Source organism: Lepidochelys olivacea (genome assembly GCF_965140295.1).
Source record: "Lepidochelys olivacea isolate rLepOli2 genome assembly, chromosome: 17".
Lineage (NCBI taxonomy): Eukaryota > Metazoa > Chordata > Testudines > Cheloniidae > Lepidochelys > Lepidochelys olivacea.
In genome coordinates this window covers 3,801,139-3,821,454 of record NC_140427.1, presented here as the reverse complement: position 1 = coordinate 3,821,454, position 20,316 = coordinate 3,801,139, and the positions used below count along the sequence as shown (strand labels likewise).

General features: G+C 37.0%; 2 protein-coding genes across 2 annotated transcripts in view; one reads left to right on the top strand and one right to left on the bottom strand.

Annotated features, from left to right (window-relative positions):
- LHFPL7 (LHFPL tetraspan subfamily member 7) overlaps window positions 1-5,265 on the top strand; it is a 146,694-nt gene extending 141,429 nt beyond the window's left edge. The window contains exon 3 of the mRNA XM_084651239.1: window positions 1,700-5,265. Within this exon, the coding sequence (XP_084507365.1) occupies window positions 1,700-1,926 (227 nt within the window). The 3' untranslated portion in view covers window positions 1,927-5,265. The remainder of the gene's footprint in view (window positions 1-1,699) is intronic.
- A 1,966-nt stretch (window positions 5,266-7,231) lies between these two features.
- On the bottom strand, window positions 7,232-18,384 carry SPATA22 (spermatogenesis associated 22; the record flags this gene model as incomplete). Its single annotated transcript, XM_084651164.1, has 7 exons — window positions 7,232-7,423; window positions 8,775-8,872; window positions 12,020-12,149; window positions 13,428-13,773; window positions 15,798-15,858; window positions 17,757-17,885; window positions 18,342-18,384. 7 exons carry the CDS (start codon window positions 18,382-18,384, stop codon window positions 7,232-7,234), a joined length of 999 nt encoding a protein of 332 aa, XP_084507290.1.
- Window positions 18,385-20,316: the final 1,932 nt, after the last annotated feature.

Sequence of the window (20,316 nt, the reverse complement as noted above, 5' to 3'; positions counted from 1 at the left end):
GCTTACTTTGTTTTTCAGGGAGTGGGGAAAAGGGAGGGGATCTGTCTCATAATATCATTTTGATTTACAAGATAATACAATTTTAAAATACAATAAAATAGATTTTTTTTTTAGATCCAACTATTCATTATTCATTGTGATGCATCGAGGGTAGAAGAAAAAAGAAAAAAATATTGATTTATAAGTGGCACTTGTACTTTCCAATAAATGGTTATACACAATGGATGGGTTGGACTTTCCAAACCACCTTGGTGTGACCCAATTTTGCTCCTTTTTACGTCAATGGGAGCAAAGTTAGGCCAGTCCTGGGTGCTTTTTGAAAACCTACCAGTGTATTTTTAGAGTATTTTTCTGCCTATTAATACCATGATTTACAGTTTGGACAATCAAATTACACATAACCAAATATGGAAAAGCAGTTTTGTATATTAACAAATTACATACCCATGACCTTAAAATATGAAAAATATTCATTATATATTGCAGAAGTTAGTCCTTGACTTCTATTAATAGCTAACTGGCAATGACTTTTTTCTTTAGGTAATACAGATTCTGTTTACACCATCTGCTGAATAATGCAGTATAGATAACAGTTCATCAGACATTGCAATGACATTTGTTTATCTGTGTAATTGTAATCTTTTTTTACACATTAATGTTAGAAGAGCAATAATTGTTGATCACAGATGCTGTGATTTGTAACTAAAATGCACTTTTTCCTTATAGTCATATTAGTCTAACACATAACTCAAGAAGAGTATGGCAGAATCTTTTTTATTTTTGAAAAATGTGAAAAGACAAAGCATTAGGAAAAATACATCAAAAGGTGAAAACAACTCTGAAGCCAAATACTATTCATCATGTGTCATGCAAGTTTAGGGCTCAGTTCACCACTTTCCATTTAGTGCCCCCAGTGGTGCAAGTGAGATTTTAACTCTTACTGATATGGTACCACCCCCCACCCCATACGGCCCCCCCTCACAAAAAATGTTCTGTGACAAGCCCTGCGCAGATACAAATTTATACCTGTGGATGCGGATATCCACGGACAGATATCGGTATCCACTGAACCCCAGGGCTCTCCTGAGAACCGCAGAAACAAAAGGAACAGAATATGAGGCCACCGCTCCTCAGGGGCCAGCGCCCTGCACTGGGAGGTCCTCTGGAGTGGCTGTACCACCACCAACCCTACCCCTAGCCCTTCCACATAGCTGCCTCTCCTGTCTGGGATCTGTACAGCCCCGCTAGAGGACAGGGCTGGAGGCGGGGCTAGAGGCAGTACAGCCGTGCCAGAGGAACTGCCGGCACGGGGCGTTGGCTCCTGGGAGTGGTGGCCCCATGTTCTGCTCCTTTTGCTGCTACATTTCCTGGGAGAGCCCAGGGGTTCAGCGGATGCCGATTTCTATCTGCGGATATCCGCATCCACAGGTATAAATCTGTATCCGCACAGGGCTCTACAATTCATTCTTGAAAATGTGTCTTTCTGGTACAGCGTACCGGCAATAAATGTCTTAATGATTCGGCGTACTGACCATACCGGCTTACTTGCACCACTGAGTGCCCCTGAGATATTTGAAAATATGTACATCTTTGCACACATTCACCATGTAATTATATATCATTCCTAGTGTTCTCAATATGATTCCTCCCTACAACTACAGAGGTCTAGTTTATTAAAAATTTCTCTTTTTTTTCCTAGTATTCATCATGGCGTCTGGACTTTTGGTTTATCCTTTTGGTCTCAGCTCTGCTACAGTGAAGAAATTCTGTGAGAATTCAAGCATATACTATGCAGGAGACTGCCAGATTGGATGGGGGTACATGTTGGCAATTGTTGGAGTCATGTTATCTGTCTTTTTACCATTCTTTGCAAAATATGCACCAAAAGAGCACATATCTCCAACTCCAATACCTACTATTTTATAGTATTTTATTAGTATTTAACAGCAAAACATTCCTGTCAATCAATGGGCAGAAAGTATTATAGCACTTCCTTTTAGCTGTATGGCTAAAAAAAAAAAAAAAAAAGGAGAGCGAGAGAGGGAGATAGAGGGTCAGAATCACAAAGACCAAAAGTGCACTGATAGTCTTCCATAAGCATGAGAAGCTAACACTCTGGAATTGAAATAAGACTAATTAGCAGCCTTTACGCTGCTCTAAACTTATAATGGCTTAATGCCTTAGTCAAAAAATCTGTTTATCCTCAAAACATCTGTCTACCTCCCAAACAATTTATTTTATGTCTCAAAACAGTAAATCTGTTAAAAGCCTCAGTTCTCTTTTATATGTTATTAAATGTCAGAAGTTTTATGAACCCAATAATTTTAAATCTGATAATGATATTTTGTTATAGTTATTATGAGTGGGGGAAAAAGCCTGCTAGAAACCAGAGCCTAAAATGAAGCTTATCTATGAAAAAAGATGTATGCAACAAAAAGTGCTTTTGTTTGTTTGTTTTTAATCAATGCATGTTAGGAGTGTGCCTGAATACTGTAGTTTGTAGGCACATGTTTTAATACTGGTCTAACAATTGGAAAGTATAGCCTCCATAGTGATTGCTATACATTTTAGCTAACTTTTTGCTAAAGAGATCTAACCTTTTCAAAAGGCCCAATACTAAAATAGCTTAAAAAGGAGAAAAATATATTAAGAGGAAGAGTGCATTTGTTTTACCGTAGTTCTTAGATTATTATTTTGCATGGAATTGCATACAATTATTTCTAGTTTAGGGGTTTTTATAAGCCTGTAAGGTAAAAAATTCATTTACAAAACATACGCGTCCGATGGCAAAGGTACCTGTGCGCATTTCATCATGTTGCAAGGCAGAAAGGGCCAGAGTATGGTGGCCTTACTCATGCTGACTAGAATCTTGCTCCATGTGAATGTGATTTCTTGTGGAGTAAAATACTACTCAGTGTGAGTATGTGGCAGACTCTGACTCAATATCATCCAATGTAATGTTGACTAGAAAAATGTCACGTCTGATGGATATTTTTTGTGTGAAATTTATGAAGTCTAGTTCCAGGAATGGCATTTTTGGTTTCATTACCACCAAGGATTCAAACAAATGCACCACATGCCTTAAAAAAAAGAATGATTGGGTTCTAATATTACTCCATTGCCATATTTCTCCTTTAAAATTACAGTAAAATTCCCATCCAGTATCTAGGTCATGAGGATGTTATTTATTTTTAATATTTACTAGTACGGAACTGAACCTCTTAGATTATATTTTAATACTGAACCTTACTTTTCTGCTTTTTATTTCGTCCTGTGAACCAACTGATCAAATCTATCATCTTTGTTAGTAGTATGCAGTGTTGTTGTAGCCATTTGGTCCCAGGGTATTAGAGACAAGGTGGGTGAGGTAATACCTTTTATTAACCCACCTTCTGTTGGTAAGAAAGACAACCTTTCAAGATTACACAGAGCTTTGAAAGAAGAGCTGAAGAAGAGCTCTATGTAAGCTCAAAAAACTGGTCTAACAAAAGATATTACCTCACACAGCTCGTCTCTCTCTTTTTTGGTTATTTACGGAAGCCGGAGTAATGGTTATTCCTGAATTTCTTGTTTTCTGAAAAATGTGTGTGAAGGGACAGATAGAGAAATGTTGAGGAAATATAAGAAAATGAGAACTGATAGAACAATCACTTTACTTTATTCCAATATTTATCAAAGAAATACAATCTCTTGTTTACATTGTGAAGCCTTCTAAACTCAAATTAATTAAGCATTACATTATTTTCTAAAGTAGCTGATTGTTACATCATCATGAGCTCCAAAGGGCAAATTATGCACATACATTTATAATATAATTCAATTACATTATTAATGTTTTAAAATGCATATTTCAAAGCTGAATAAAGCAAATAGAGAGAGCTCTATGGTTTTTGTTATAGAGAACTAAGGAATGAAATCTTCTAAATATTTAACAAAAATGAGGCTGAAGGAATTTCCTCTGCCCTCCTAAAGTAGGCAGAATAGACTTCAGTCTTCTCTGTATGTAGCATGTAGCATTTTTAGTAATGTCTTATGCTCTTCTTTTCATAAATTGCTGGAATAGATTGGAAAGCTTCATATAAGATTCAGAAGGTAAAAAGTGAGAAAATAAACACATAAAAAAACCATAACCACAAAGTAAAGAGAGATGCAGGCTTTTCTTTCCTAACCAACCTGTGCCTTTACAATAGAACAATTATACAAGACAGGATCAATATATAAAAAAATTCTCATCAACCACTGAAAATGTTATACAATGTGTAAAAATTGTATTCTGTGGGTTTTTCTCTGTTTTGTGTGATGTTTACGATTGTTCACTTGATGTTTCACTAGAAAAAGTGATTTGTTAGTGTAAATTAGAAAACATTTTTGCAAAGATTTTATTGCTTACCAAAAGTAAAATAATTTTAGATTTCTATTAATACCCATAATATATCTAGTAGACACAGAGGGCCCAATCCTGTCACCACTTATAAAAATATCTTTATTTGTGCAGAATTGTGCCCATCAGTAATCCCATTGAAATCAGTAGGATTACACATGTGAATAAAATGACTTACATGTGAAAATGTTTGCAGGATTGGATGCATAGTCTGAAATTCCTTTATAACTTTCACCTACTTTCGCAGTAGGGGTCTTAAAATTTTCAATATTGCTATACCAAACTACATATTGAAAATTTATTTTCGGTGTTTTGAACAATCAAGTTAAAAACTCAAGTTTTTTTTTTCCACAGTATCCTCTACTTTCTAAGAAAGAGTGAAACTGATGCTTCCATATTGAACGTCCTTTAAATAATTTTAAACATTGAAAGGAAATAACATAGACTTAATAGAGACTGGTGACATCTAAAATGAGGTAGACAGAATTGCCATGTAAAAGGTTCTTGTTCAGAGCCAATTTATAACTCTGGGTAGAGATCATACTGTAACTGACTCAAACCAGAGTAAGCAAAGCATATACTGCAGAAGTTCCTCTGGAACTTAAATAGGGGGAATTACTACAAATACATTTGCTAACACTGATAAATCACTTTTTTAATGAGGATTGTCTGTGAGTTATATTGTGTATAATATAGTTTCCTTGTTAAAAAAACCAGAAAATTTACTGGATCAGGTTCAAGTTTTATTCTAAATATATAATTTTTTAAGTGTAACTAAAAGCTGTATTTTCCATTACTGTGTTTCTGCGTTGACTAGCTGCCTCCTTTTTAGAATATTAACTGTTTTCTGTATTTGACTTGTTGAATAAAATATTTCAATTATTTTCAATGTGAAATTTACAATTGCCAACACTGTGTAATAAAATAATTCACATTGTTCACTATTTTCCTGACTTTGCTTTTGTTTTACAGTTGCAGCCAGAAATGATGCACAGCAGTTACTTTAAGGGAAGAGACTGAGGGGATAAGGAAATGGCCACAATAGGAATAATCTATATAGGTGTCCGTGTATAGGAACATAGGCATGCAAACATATAGTTTGTGATCCCTGGCCTGTACAAATAATGATCCAGTTGGTAGTAGGCTGCTATCCTGAGACTTGGGAGAAGCAGGTTCTTCCACCTCTTGCATGGCTTTGGGCAATTCACTTACTGTTGCTGTGTGCCTCAGTTCCCATCTGTAAAATAGGGATAATAGTACTTCCCTACTTTGCATGGATGTTGAGGATACATTAAAGATTGAGGCAATTGGATACTTCAGTAATGGGGACCAGATAAATACCTAAGATAGGCACTGCCAAGCTGTTCTGGGATGAAGCCTGTTATGTTAGCCTGTAGAACTTCTACAGGGGTTTTGGGAGAGCCAAAAAGGGAGGCAACTTCTGCAGCCCAGTTTCAATGCTGGCTGCAACTTTTATGACAGATGCCTATTTTGAAGACTTAAGTAATACTACAGTAGTGCACAGGCTGTGCGCTGACTTTCTGCTCAGAGGTGATTTTTCATCGAGTGTTCAGAGCCAGTCAGAATATGGATCTACATATAATATATGTTTATCAGCAATGAAAATCAATTTTTAAAAAACATTTATTCTTAAAATGAATTATTTCAAAATATTGACCATATATAAGTACAAAATAATTTCTTGGAACAAACGTACTGAAAAGCAACAATAAACTCACTTAGAATTGATTATCTGATTTTTCTAAGCCATTTAGGTTAATGATGGAATTAGTGCCTTATTTTGCTCCAGTTACTTACACTTGCACTGACTGACCATATAATTCTCAGTAAATTTCTGAAATGAGGCTAGACTGCCTCCTCTCATGGAGAAACCAACAGGCAAGGCCCAAGCGGATGAAAATGGTATGAGGATCCAGTAAATAATTTGGGTGAACGGGTTCCCCTCAGAGTGGGCAGTGGATTCAGCCCTATACTCTCAGACATTTTGAGATCCTTTACAAGCTAAGACCATCTATGGAGAAGCCCTATACTTCTGCACTCTCTCCTGCTCCCCGTAATTCTCCCCTACTCTTTTCCCCTTAAAGGGTTAAGACTAAATTTTTAACTCTTCAGTGGATTGTCTGTGGGGTTGGTGGAAGGGGGATGGACATCTCCCAGTTCAGCCTTCTATGGGCCTTACAACTGTACCCTCAATGTTAGACAAAAGGGGTGGGAAACTGTGCTATGAATGGGATGCTCCCTCCACTTTCCATGATAACACTGCGAAATCCATTCATTGTTTACATTCAGGGCACATGAGTTTAGCTAAAAGTTGAGCGTCTGTATAAATTCATGTATTTGTCACCAAAATGTAATACAGGCAGTCCTCGACTTTATGACATTCGAGTTACGAAGAACTGCCGTTATGATGCTTCTACATGGACACCCTGATTTGACTTATGACTATAGGTTTTGAGTTTACGACGCTCAGTCTCACAGTGGAGTAGATTGAGGTTCCGAGTTCCAATTTACAATGCAATTGTAAGGAACCAGTTGTGTCGTAAGTCTGAGGACTGCCTGTATTTTGATCATATTCCTTCAGTAAAATCTATCAAACCACACAACAAAAAATCTAGCACAGTGAACAAAGAAATATAATGGTAGAAACAAACCAGAACAATTTTATTTTAATTTTTACATAACACATACTATAATTGTGCTTTCAAGTATTTAATAAAAGAATACTTTTAATATGAGCTTTTGTAAATACTCAAGATGTGCAGCCTTTATGCTAATTGATCAACAGGAGTGTGATCTCATCTTTAAATTACTGCTTAAATAAACATTACTTTAAACTTCATTCATTGTTTTCACACATTCTCTCATCTCGACATCTGAAGTTTTAACAAATTCTTGGAAAGTTCTTTGTTCTACAACAGTTGCAGATCTTACAGATACACACTTGAAGATGTTTCTTTTTGTGTCATAGTTTCCCATGCACCTGTGGACTCTACCTCTAATTAGTCTTGGAAGCTCCCGATCCTATTTCAAAAGTATAATAATCAAAAGGTTAAAATTAATTCCCTTTTCTGACATGAACTAAGCTCTTCAAAATGTCTGAAGAATAATACTGTTAGTTGGGGATTCCTGGAGGCTAGGTAATGTTTGCGGGCTACATCAGCTCTACAGTCCCTTGCAGGTTTTGACCACTCTCTGGCAGCATGGCTGCACAGGAGCTACACCCCAAGAACTTCTTCTTTTGTCAATTGCTGTCCCTACAACTCTTAGGAAAAGTGGTTCCATTACAAGAAGGGAGCTGCGGAAAATAATATGTTCTGAGGGAAGCTGCAGTGCCACAAAGTCAGATGAGAAGATGTCTTAGCAGTGAACAGAAAGGGGAGATACTGGGTTCTCACTGACAAAAGACTCACAATAACTTTGGCCCAAGTCTATCCTGAGGTACGCACAAATTATCATAAAAAAAAATCAACAAACTGAGGTAACAGAAAACTTCCTGTTATATGTTCTTTGTGAGAAGAATTGAACTTTGGCCAAATTATATAAATAAAACTCCTCTGGGTACAAAGAGGATTTTCCTACATCTGCAGCTAGCCGTAGATCAGGGGTTCTCAAACTGGGGGTCAAGACCCCTTAGGAAATCACAAGGTTATTACATGGGGGGTCGTGAGCTGTCAGCCTCCACCCCCAAACCCCACTTCACCTCAAGCATTTATAATAGTGTTACATATAAAAATAAGTGTTTTAATTTATAAAGGGGGTCACACTCAGAGGCTTGCTGTGTGAAAGGGGTCACCCATATAAAACTTTGAGAACCACTGCCACAGATAATAGGCAATTATGTAAGCCCAGAACTGCATGGCCCTTTTATAGCCTCATTTCTGAATGGTCAGTGCTATGAAGGCATGTTCATGCCATCCAGACAGGTACACCTTTTCTAGAGGGCTGCAAAAGCTCAGTAGCACCAAGGGGTTGGTGTGTGTAAACTACAAATAAAAATATGCAGAGCACACCTTGAAAAAGAATTAACTTTGCCCCATAACTTCTCTGCTATATAGATGTTTCCCTCCAAAATCCCAATCCAGTTTTCCACAAGCTAAACAAACTCTTCTCAAATTTAATTTGATCCGAGAAAGCCCCAAGACACTTGTACAAACATTTCTCAACAAGTTTTGGCAAAACAGGGATTTGGGCTTGCCTGAAATGCAACTGTATTTACTGCCGCAGACCCAAGAAGCAGTTTGTATGGAAAGTGAACAATACAGCTTTTAACTTTCTTTTATACATTAGAAGTTAGTGTTAACAGAATACATGTTATTAGCCTCCTAACTGCACCACATATAGTGTATTCTGTATAAACACAGAAAATACTTACAATTTCATAAAATACACATGGCAGACTCTCCTTTCCATCTCTCAAGACAAAACTTTTTGCTCCATATGCTCCAGGTGTGACTGCAGAATCAAGTGTGCCTAAACAATATGTCAAGAAGTAAACCAGGATGTAAACAGGAGAGCACTATTAAAGCCTGTGATCTACAAATATTAAGTGACATTAATATTCAATAGACAAAAATACTAAGCAACATACTGATGTCAGTCTTCTAACTAGCACAGTTTCCACTGACATCAGTGGGAATTCTACTGCAAATTAAGGGCTATATATGGCACACTAATAGTAAATTCACATATTTTGTCTCTGTGAAGTAGGTGAAAAACTGTACTTTTCGTAAGAATGATTATAAACTGATTAGCTCCCTAGGTACTGGTGCACGAGACAACCAGTTTTCTTAAAGCTGTACTTACTCATATATGCAAATCACTTCTAAACCATTAAAATTTGTAACCAACATTTCCAATGTAAAAGAGTCCATGAATTCATGTTACATTTGGTATTCCCAGCCACCCCAACTCTTAAAACAATTGGGCATCTCTAGCTTCCTTTGTCAAATTCTGTTTTTAGGTAACCTCAATAAAAGTCAAAAGTGAAATAGGTTGTAAAAATAATTCATATTCAGAAGAACTCCAGGTTTGGACTGATTCCCAGGTTAATGCTATTAAAAAGTTATTGCAGAACTCTGGTACCCTTGTTAGCTGGATTTTTCAATGCAAATTTTCTTTCTGTTTCTTAGTTTCAATAATGTCTCAAGCTTTAATTATTTTAATTCTTTTAAAAATGTAATAATCCTGAAAAATAGAAAGAAAGCCTGCTACTACACTCTTAACTGATGTTGTGATGGCTTTTTATACAGTGTGGATTAGTCTCTCGGGTATATGAAGAATTTAGGTTGTGCTCATCCTTTTATCAAAGAATTCAGATTTTATAGACAAAGTTCCAGGCTTCACCACTAAAATTCTGCCCCAGTTTTCTAAGTACAGACAGGTTTTAGATAGTGGGCACAGTTAATCAAATCAGCCACAGAAAGATGTAAAGAGGACTTTTTTGTGTCAGCTAAACCTGTTGTGGCTGGAGGGAAATTCATCCCTTTGGGATCATGTAGTGTTTTCACCTCTGCTGTGTGTAAAGGTTCCTTCAAATGAGGGAGACAGTTTTAATTTGTATTACATCCCATAACTCATGGCGATCGGGGGAGGTCCCGGATGACTGGAAAAATGCTAAAATAGTGCCCATCTTTAAAAAAGGGGAGGAGGAGGATCTTGGGAACTACAGGCCAGTCAGCCTCACCTCAGTCCCCGGAAAAATCATGGAGCAGGTCCTCAAGGAATCAATTCTGAAGCACTTAGAGGAGAGGAAAGTGATCAGGAACAGTCAGCATGGATTCGCCAAGGGCAAGCCATGCCTGACTAATCTAATTGCCTTCTATGACAAGATAACTGGCTCTGTGGATGAGGGGAAAGCAGTGGACGTGTTGTTCCTTGACTTTAGCAAAGCTTTTGACACAGTCTCCCACAGTATTCTTGCCAGTAAGTTAAAGAAGTATGGGCTGGATGATTGGACTATAAGGTGGATAGAAAGCTGGCTAGATTGTCGGGCTCGACGGGTAGTGATCAATGGCTCCATGTCTAGTTGGCAGCCGATATCAAGTGGAGTGCCCCAAGGGTCAGTCCTGGGGCCGGTTTTGTTCAATATCTTCATTAATGATCTGGAGGATGGCGTGGATTGCACCCTCAGCAAGTTTGCAGATGACACTAAACTGGGAGGAGAGGTAGATACGTTGGAGGGTAGGGATAGGATAGAGAGGGCCCTAGACAAATTAGAGGATTGGGCCAAAAGAAATTTGATGAGGTTCAACAAGGACAAGTGCAGAGTCCTGCACTTAGGACGGAAGAATCCCATGCACCGCTACAGACTAGGGACTGAATGGCTAGGCAGCAGTTCTGTAGAAAAGGACCTAGGAGTCACAGTGGATGAGAAGCTGGATATAAGTCAACAGTGTGCCCTTGTTGCCAAGAAGGCCAATGGCATTTTGGGATGTATAAGTAGGGGCATTGCCAGCAGATCGAGGGACATGACAGTTCCCCTCTATTCAACATTGGTGAGGCCTCATCTGGAGTACTGTGTCCAGTTTTGGGCCCCACACTACAAGAAGGATGTGGAAAAATTGGAAAACGTCCAGTGGAGGGCAACAAAAATGATTAGGGGACTGGAACACATGACTTATGAGGAGAGGCTGAGGGAACTGGGATTGTTTAGTCTGTGAAAGAGAAGAATGAGGGGGGTTTGATAGCTGCTTTCAATTACCTGAAAGGGAGTTCCAAAGAGGATGGATCTAGACTGTTCTCAGTGGTAGCAGATGACGGAACAAGGACTAATGGCCTCAAGTTGCAGTGGGGGAGGTTTAGGTTGGATATTAGGAAAAACTTTTTACTAGGAGGGTGGTGAAACACTGGAATGCGTTACCTAGGGAGGTGGTGGAATTTCCTTCCTTAGAAGTTTTTAAAGTCAGGCTTGACAAAGCCCTGGCTGGGATGATTTAGTTGGGGATTGGTCCTGCTTTGAGCAGGGTGTTGGACTAGATGACCTCCTGAAGTCCCTTCCAACCCTGATATTCTATGATTCAATGAGAACTCTACCAAAAGGAACTTCTTCAGAGAGCTATATCAGCAGACTCTCTAGTCACCATGGCCATCTCCCTTTTTCAGCCAGCTCACTTTTGGTGATGTGCTGTCCTCTATACCTTTACCTTTCTACCCACCTGTAAGTGGAGTTGTGGCTGCTTTGCACAGTGCTACAAAATCCTGAATAGAGTTTTCATCCCTTGGAAACTCCACACCTATTTTTATCAGCCTAAACCCCAGATTAAATTAGCACAATTCATTTTATACTGCCCTTGAACCTTGGCTAGAAAATATTATAACAGAAATCAAGACAATAGTAGAAATATTAAGATGGGGAAAGTTTAAATATTGTAGGGTGATACTTTTCATTTTGCCATGCTCATATTTTGGTCACCTTTGATATATAGACAATTGTCCAGATATGAAATTAATTGGAGGCTTATATCAATATTAAAAGGAAAATGGGTCAAATATTAATCAACATTTGAGAACTGGTACTTTAAATATTTTGACTATTGTCACTCTACTGTAAAAACTGCATTGTCTTTGTGGGACTGACCCACCAATATTCTTAACTATAGCATAAACTACTATACATACCTAACACTTCAAATAATAGTGCAGTTTTATAAGTATACTGGCTCCAATGCTTCATACTTTCAATGACTGCACTTATAATTCGGAGAGAATTGTCTTTTTCTTTAACTTTTAATTGATATGCTGGAACTTTCTTTCAGAGAAAGATGAGAACTCAGGTTAAATAGAGACCTTTACAGTCTTTAAAGTCAGATAGATAGTTACACATTGTTCTTATGTTAATTATCCAGTATTTAAAATAAACACATTATTTAATTTATTTAGATTAATAAAGCATCAATAAACCACTTCCAGTATAACTTGTTTTATGAAATCACAAAAGTCACACAACAGACTACTGTTTCTGTTCAAATAAATAAGCACCCCTATTCAAAACAATGGTCACACAATCCTCCTTCATACCCACACCTATACAAAAGGCATTTAATAAAATGAAGATTTTATTTAGGAATTGGACTTTCTAACGTGTCTAAATGACTTCAGAACACAAGTCCCAAAATCCGCACTAATTGGAGAGAACAAGTAGGACTTGACAAAATCCCATGGATATGCACCAGACCACTGATTTGAGTCCAGTCAAGTAGAAAACAGTTGCTGGCAAGACAAAGAAATAATATAAACATGCTTGAAACACACAAATTTGTGCTGCGCCTATTTCATACTGAGTAGCAGATAGAAACAAAGTCATGACTAGCAGTTGTCTAAAGCATACACAAATAAATCTAATAAATAATGAACAGCTTATTCTGTTTCTGGTTTATACTGTACTATCATGTAAGTCAACATTGACCAAATAGATAATTATCATTCATTTGTGAATGCTGAGCATGGCATGGGGGTACAGAGAAAAAGAAAGTTATATCTTTAGGTAGGATGATGTTTTATGTTTTATGTTAAAAACATAAGCAATGGAAACATTGCTTAGTCTAAATTTGTGCTATTTTTGATAGGGAAATTGCATTTAGGAAAAATAAAAAATAAATGCAAGAGTGAGGGATGCACCAAAAGTAAATAGAGGTTTAAAGAACAGAAGAATAGATTAAAATCTATTCTATTCTATTAACACAATTCAAAAATGTTGCTGCCAACATTTCAACAAAATTTCCTGGGACAATTCTAAGAAAAGGCCAGGACTCTGAGCAGGAGGCTGACCAGGGGGTGTGTGTGATCATAGGGCGTAGTGGTAATTGTGAATGTTTGGAAATTTTAGGTTATTTTAATATGAAAATCTTAATTCTAAGGCCTCCCAAAGTTGAATTCATGGATGCCTCCCAAAGCTAGAATTCATGGTGGCTTCATCTTTCCTCAAACAACTTTTCCTCCCCCAACAGGCATCTGTCCCCTTATTATTTTCTTGGGAAATGTCCTGAGGCCTGTAATTTCTTCCCCTTCCTACTCCCCAAAATTTTACCTGAATCATTTTGTCTTCTGGAACATGATCAAATTGTTTTTCATTAACTTTATTTTGTTTAAATGTATATGATGGACTATGATCCTGTAGGCTTCTTGATGTGGTGCTGGATATAACTGGCCATTGTGCTTTGGATGAATATATTTGTCCTGTTACAGTTGTCTCAATATACTGTGATGCCTTATGATGGTCAGGTAGTTTGCGCTGCTCAACAGTTCTCAGACTATTTGAGATATTCTCAAACTTTCGAATGATTCCACTATCAGATATCATATTGGTTCTGTTACTTGGTGACATATGCTCATTTCTGTTCCAAACTTTAGCATTGGTATTCTTTTCTTCTGCTCTGCAGAAGAAACCATTATATATGGTTCAATATCACAGTACTGAAATATTGACCTGCATATTCTGAAATATTGACCTGCATATTCAAAATGTATATAAGTGCATTCCATAGATTATTCTGTGACCTTTTTAAAAAAACACTCTGTATTTCTTTAAGCCCTGATAAAGTACTTAAACAAGTGCTTAACTTCATCCTTATTCAGGATAGTGATTAAGCATGTGGTTAATTTTACACGTGCTTAACTTCAATGGGTTTTAAACATGTGCTTAACTGGTGTCTTGAACAGGGATGCTTTCCTGAATCAGGGTCTTAAAATGATTTTCTCAAATTAAATACACTGTAAATGCAACTTCTCCAAATTATAGAAAAGAATTCTTTGTGAACCCTCATCCCAGGGTCACTACTCAAAAATTCCTCCTACAATTGGCTGTAAGGCTGGCCTTACACTGGCCTGTGTATAAATGTTATATTTCAGGACCTTACACGTCATAAAGAAAGCCAATTAACTGCTTCCACCTCCAGTCCTGCCACTGGAGGTGAAGTTAGGGAGGTCTTGTCAGAAAGATACTTTCTCTCCCACTGATCTTGCAGCTGGAAATAGAAAGAGATAACTATTCTGCAGATAGGAATGTTTCCATGGGGTGTGTGGCCTCTGAAAGAGCATAGCCCCAAGCAACCACTTGCCTGGATTGTAGTAAGGCTCAATACTGACTTTCCAGTTAAGAGAAAAGGAGTACTTGTGGCACCTTAGAGACTAACAAATTTGAACAGTCGCTAAGGTGCCACAAGTACTCCTTTTCTTTTTACGAATACGGACTAACACGGCTGCTACTCTGTTTCCAGTTAAGATTCAAGTTTGCTTAAACTTTTTTCCGTATAAATAATGGGCAATAATTGCCCTCATTCACAACCACATCTCCCAATTTAGTCAGTAGGAGTTTGTCACATAAGACTATATCAGAGCACCAAATTTTAAGCAGAATTCAGCATGGTTAAATAGTTCTGCTTGAAAATTCTTGGCATGATATGACCTATGGCATGGAGACAGAAACAGACCCTTCCATGTGTAGAGTATATGTTTTGAGATTTTAACAACAAATTGTGTTTATTTGTACCATTTACCAATTTAAATGGGAAGGTGCATTAAAGAATCCAGATTTTGCAACTGAAGATTATTTTTTGAAATCACATCTGAAATTAGAAGAAACAAATTGGACTCTGGAATTCTTCTTAATTATTCAAGTTCTACTGGCTCTCTATTGATCACCTTTCATTTCTAAGCACTTATTTATGTAGTTCCTGATTCAGCAAATAAACAATGTTTTGCTGAATTGGAACCACTGAAATAAAAATGCAAATTTGGTTTGAAAGTATACAAAATTTGCAGTATACATACCTGATAATCATGCCCAAAGAGGCTAATATACCATTAGAAATAAATTATTAGTTAAAAGATAAATTAGATAAGCAACATTACCAGCTCAGAGTTGTCTGATAGGCAAATTTTCATTGATTATTAGAGTGCTGCCTATGTAAAGACTGCAGGATTAGGCTTTTACACCTGATCCAAAGTACACTACAGTCAAAGGAAAAATTGCCATTGATTTCAGTGGATGTTGGCTCAGAACTAGAATATAGGTTGGGAAGCATGGCAATTATCTGAGACTCAGAAAGTTTCTTTTGAATGTTATAAGAACATGAAAAAATAAGAAATATCAGATTTACTTTCACATGAGAATAAGTATTTTTCTGTTTAATGATAATAAGAAATTCTAAATGTTACCAACCTCAAAATATTCAGGTTCTTTCCAGTATTTGATATATTCGGCTTTGATGTGCTTTGTTTCAACAGGGAAGGAGCCATAGAAGGTTCTATTTGGCTTTCAAAGAAACATTTTAAATGTTAGAATGACAGAGTAGCAGCCTGATTATAGGTTAAACATGTGAATTGTATTTTATAAAATAATTAAATGAGTAAGTCGCTAAAAGAAAACTAGAAGGCAAAAAAGTTTGGTTTTACATACCCACTGTTTGTTGTTTTCTGTAGTTGAGCCAGCTCTGGCTTTGCAACTTCCCACCCTAATTCTTAAAAGACAAAGGATGACATATGGGTAAAAATTGAAAATACGTGTATGTACTAAATATACTTAGGCCCTCTCCTGCAAAGACTTATGTGTGTGCTTTATGCACATAAAAAACCAAATGCCACCCACACCCACCTGCCTCAACAGGTGGGGGAACTTGATGAGCTGGTGGGGAAAGGGACAGTCCCAGCAGTGAGGGAGGGAGATACTTGCTGAAGGACACCAGGCACCTTCTGCTGTGCCCATGCCCTACTGGAGTCTTTGGTACCCCTTGTCCAGTTGGAGGGGAGGGACACTGACTGGCTCACATCCCCCAGCTCCAGGGATATAACAGGGAGGATGGGCCATGTGAAGTCTCTTTTGGCTCCATTCCAGTAGCCCCACCCTACCCACCGTGAACTAAGAAGGGGAATCAAGCCTTACAGATGCTGCAGGTCTCACCGATTGCCCATTTGGGGTCAGGAAGGAATTTTTTCTTATAAGGATCAATTGCCAGAGGCACAGAGAGCTTTTTAGCCTTCCTTGTAGTACCTCCAAGCCACAGTAGATTAGGCAGAAATGCATTTAGTACCTAACAGAGATACTTGGTGGAGTTGCTAATTCAACACAACTTGCAGCTGGTTTCCAGTGCCATTAAAAGGATAAAATAAGGGTTCCCAGAGGTAAAAGACATGGGATTTTGCTAATGGGCATTGGGCTTATGGGATAGGGTCAGATGTTGTGGCTCATGTGGGTGGAGGTCCCCTCCCTTCTTCACTCTCTGTTCCCTTGATGGAGGGGATTGGCTGGACTCAGCAAGATGAGTCGTGGGGCGGGGGGGGAAGTTGACCGAGGAAAGATGACAGAACAAGGAGCACTGGTCTCAAGTTGCAGTGGGCGTGGTATAGGTTGGATATTAGGAAACACTATTTCACTAGGAGGGTGGTGAAGCACTGGAATGGGTTACCTGGGGAGGTGGTGGAGGCCATCCTTAGAGGCTTTTAAGGCCTGGCTTGACAAAGCCTTGGCTGGGATGATTTAGTTGGTGTTGGTCCTGCTTTGAGCAGGGGATTAGACTAGACGACCCCCTGAGGTCTCTTCCAACCCTAATATTCTATGATTCTATGAAAGCATGCCCCAAGTTATGAGTTATTTGATAGGAGCCTGTAACTCCCACACTGGAACCACTTAAAATGCCTGGTACATGAGAATAGGGTGATGGGTGGGTAGCACGCCTCTCCTGTGTTTAAGTTAAATAAAAAGTTTCACCCTGCTACTTAAAATCCATCCATGTGTCTGTCTTCATTTCACTTCTGTGTCCAGATATTAAACAACTTTTTTCAAAGTGAGTTTTAATTAACGCTTTTTTCTAACTGATGCTTAAGCTACCAGTTTTATAACTGTCTGTAGTAAGCACAAAAAAAATTTTATTTTAAGCAGTGATTGTAGGGATAACAATGATGACAATAAATAATCCTGGGAGAATTCTATGTCAGAGCCTTTTAAAAACACAGTATTGAGGATAGATTATTTCTCTTTTACAAGACTACAATAGCACACTATAAATGTTCCATCCTGTAACATGGACCTTGAATTTCTATTGAAACCACCCAAAACCAAAAGGTCACCATTTCAAGTGGCATTTAAATGCCAACATGCTACTTCATTCTCTAAAACAGAAAAAAGTCAACTTCCCTGCAAGCACACATTAAAATGGCTTAATTATACAGAGGAGAAAGAAACTTGCTGCAGGACAGAAAAGAGTAGAACATATTTTTCTCTCACAAAATGAATTTTTCTACAGAAAACTTAAAGTATGCTTGTGAGCTCTAGATAAAGATGACTTAAAACTTTTACAAAATGTTATTATAAAATTAAAACTGCCTTAAATGCTGTTTTTTAAAAAAAATCTTATTTTACCAGTTGTTCTAGCAGAAAAGTTATAACTATGAGTCACAGTGCTCGTACTTGGCTCATTTTTAAGTGGATTTGAAGTGAGCGGCTGTCTGGTTCTTTTTTTCTGATTGAACAGTGGTACAGGTAGAAAACCTAAATATAAATTAAAATAACTGTATCAGATACTGTTGGAATGCCATAAAATCCTTCTGGCTAAGGGATACACAATCTACATTTTCCATTCATAAAATGGGTAAATGATAATTACTTAATTAACATTTCTATCCATTTTTATTATCTTTATTATTTATTTTATGTCACCTGAAAGTGTGGTACTTCGTAATGAAGGCAAGGCCCTTGCACTGAAGAGTTTACAATCTAAAACCCCAGTCCTGCAAACACTTGCACATGTGCTAAACTCTTCACTCTGTGAATGGTTCCACTGAGTTCAACATTACCACTATGACCTCAACTCTCCAATAAGGTACAGATTTAGTGGAACTCTATTTGAGCACTGGGGTCTGGCTTAGTAGGAAGTGTTTGCAGAATTGGGTAAATACATTGATAAAATGATTTTCAAATTGTACAGTAATAAAAAGTGATTGATACCTGCTGTGCTACGAGATGAACTGTCACTTAAATTTCTCTTCATTTCTTTCACAATATCCAAATATACAATAATTTATTCACTATTCCAAATTCCCCATGTGAAAGTTATATTTCAGTTAAATCTGCCTGTAGAAAAAAAACTCTAATTCACATTATAAATATAACTAAAGTACACGCAGCTTTTCATCAGCTTCACTTCATTATTTGTGTAACAGTTTATGTATATCAATTTAGGCGCATTCTTAACTTTATTTATGCGAGTAGTCTCACAGATTTCTGTGGTACCATTAATGTGCATAAAATTATACCACATGAGTAAGACTTTTCAGGATCAGGGCCCCAGTTATTACATTTTTGAAGTAAAGAAAATATTTTGCATAGTTACATCTATTTTTGTCCAGGTTTATTTTTGATAAATTTAAACATTCTAAAAAATCTTCACCTTTCAATTGAAAACAAATCATTATAACTTTCAATTCAAAGGGTAATTTTGTATAAGTCCCTGAAAATAGGGAATTAAAAGGAAAGTGATGACTTAACCATAACTTTAACATTGTTATAAAGTGTGGTGCTATAATAAACCCTGAAAAGTTAATTATCAAAATGGAATGCCTTGTGGTTATGAATAAGAACTGAAGGTTTAACTATTTTATGAAAAATAGTGTCACTGCACCCATTGCACACGATGTGAAAATGAAAGAGATAAATTTGCTGTTCTAAAGAATACTGTATAGGCCCAAAACCTTTTAAACACTTTCCTTTTGCAACAGGTATTTGATATGACCAGAATCCATCATTATAAACAGGAGATTCTGTGGGAAGAATGAACAGAAATTAACTTTTAAAGTACATTCACATTTGATATAAATGAATTTTTGTTTGCCATGCTTCCTTTCTGAGTAATCCACGACGGTATTATAAGTAAAAACAGTGAATTAGAATGCACATATGGTATTTTATTTCTAGACCACACAGTTTGAGTTTCTATTCTATCTTTATCATTTCACTTTAAATGTTTAAAATGGCTTTAATCGCATCTGACCCGGTGTCACATATTTGTGCACATAAAATCACTATAACAGAATAATTAAATTTTGCTCATTTCTAGATGTGATAGTTACATGAGTCTTGTAAAACTTTTGTAAAATGATATCTAATTGTGGTATTATATAAACAGTGTTGCCAACTTTCTTCATTTTATTGTGAGTCTTAAGATACTGGGTGTTTTTATTGAAGCTTAACCTACTGGAATCAAGAGAATGCATGAGAATCATAGCTCTCATTAAATAAATAAATAAAAGTAAGTTTCTATCCCGGGATACAGAGAAAAGCTTGAAAAAGTGAAGCAAGTTCTGTATACCTTAAAGCCTCAGAAATCTAAAGAAAAATAAAAAGAACCCAAAATTTATTATTTTTAATCTTATTATTTTTAACTAATGTCACTTTGAGGGTCCTGACTCAACATTTTTTAATGTTTGAATTTACTGTTGCCATATCTGAGGTATAAAAAAAAGAGGACTTCCATAAAACTGAACAACCCATAAAACTGGACAGCTGGCAGTGTTTACTGAGTACCCTTACAGATTTCCCAGGACAGCTACCTCAAAAAAGTCATGATCCTGGGAAAACCTGGGCAGGTAGCAATGTTAGGTGGAGTTGGCTGTATTGTACAGGGCTGATCCAGCAAAAATTATTCTTGTGTGTTTGCAGGATGGAGCCCTAAATGATTACCAAAATTAATAATAATAGTAGTAAAAAGCCACAAATACATTAATTACTTGTCCTGATTCTTAGCATATAAAATGCTGAAAATACTCATATACATGCTTAACTATGATCTGGGTAATGTCTTGCATGTTTGTAGGATCAGAGCTCAACTACCTAATCCATAAAATAGACAGACTTATATATATGTATATATATATATATAGCTAATTTATAACCTAATTTATGTCATGCACATCAATGACAGATG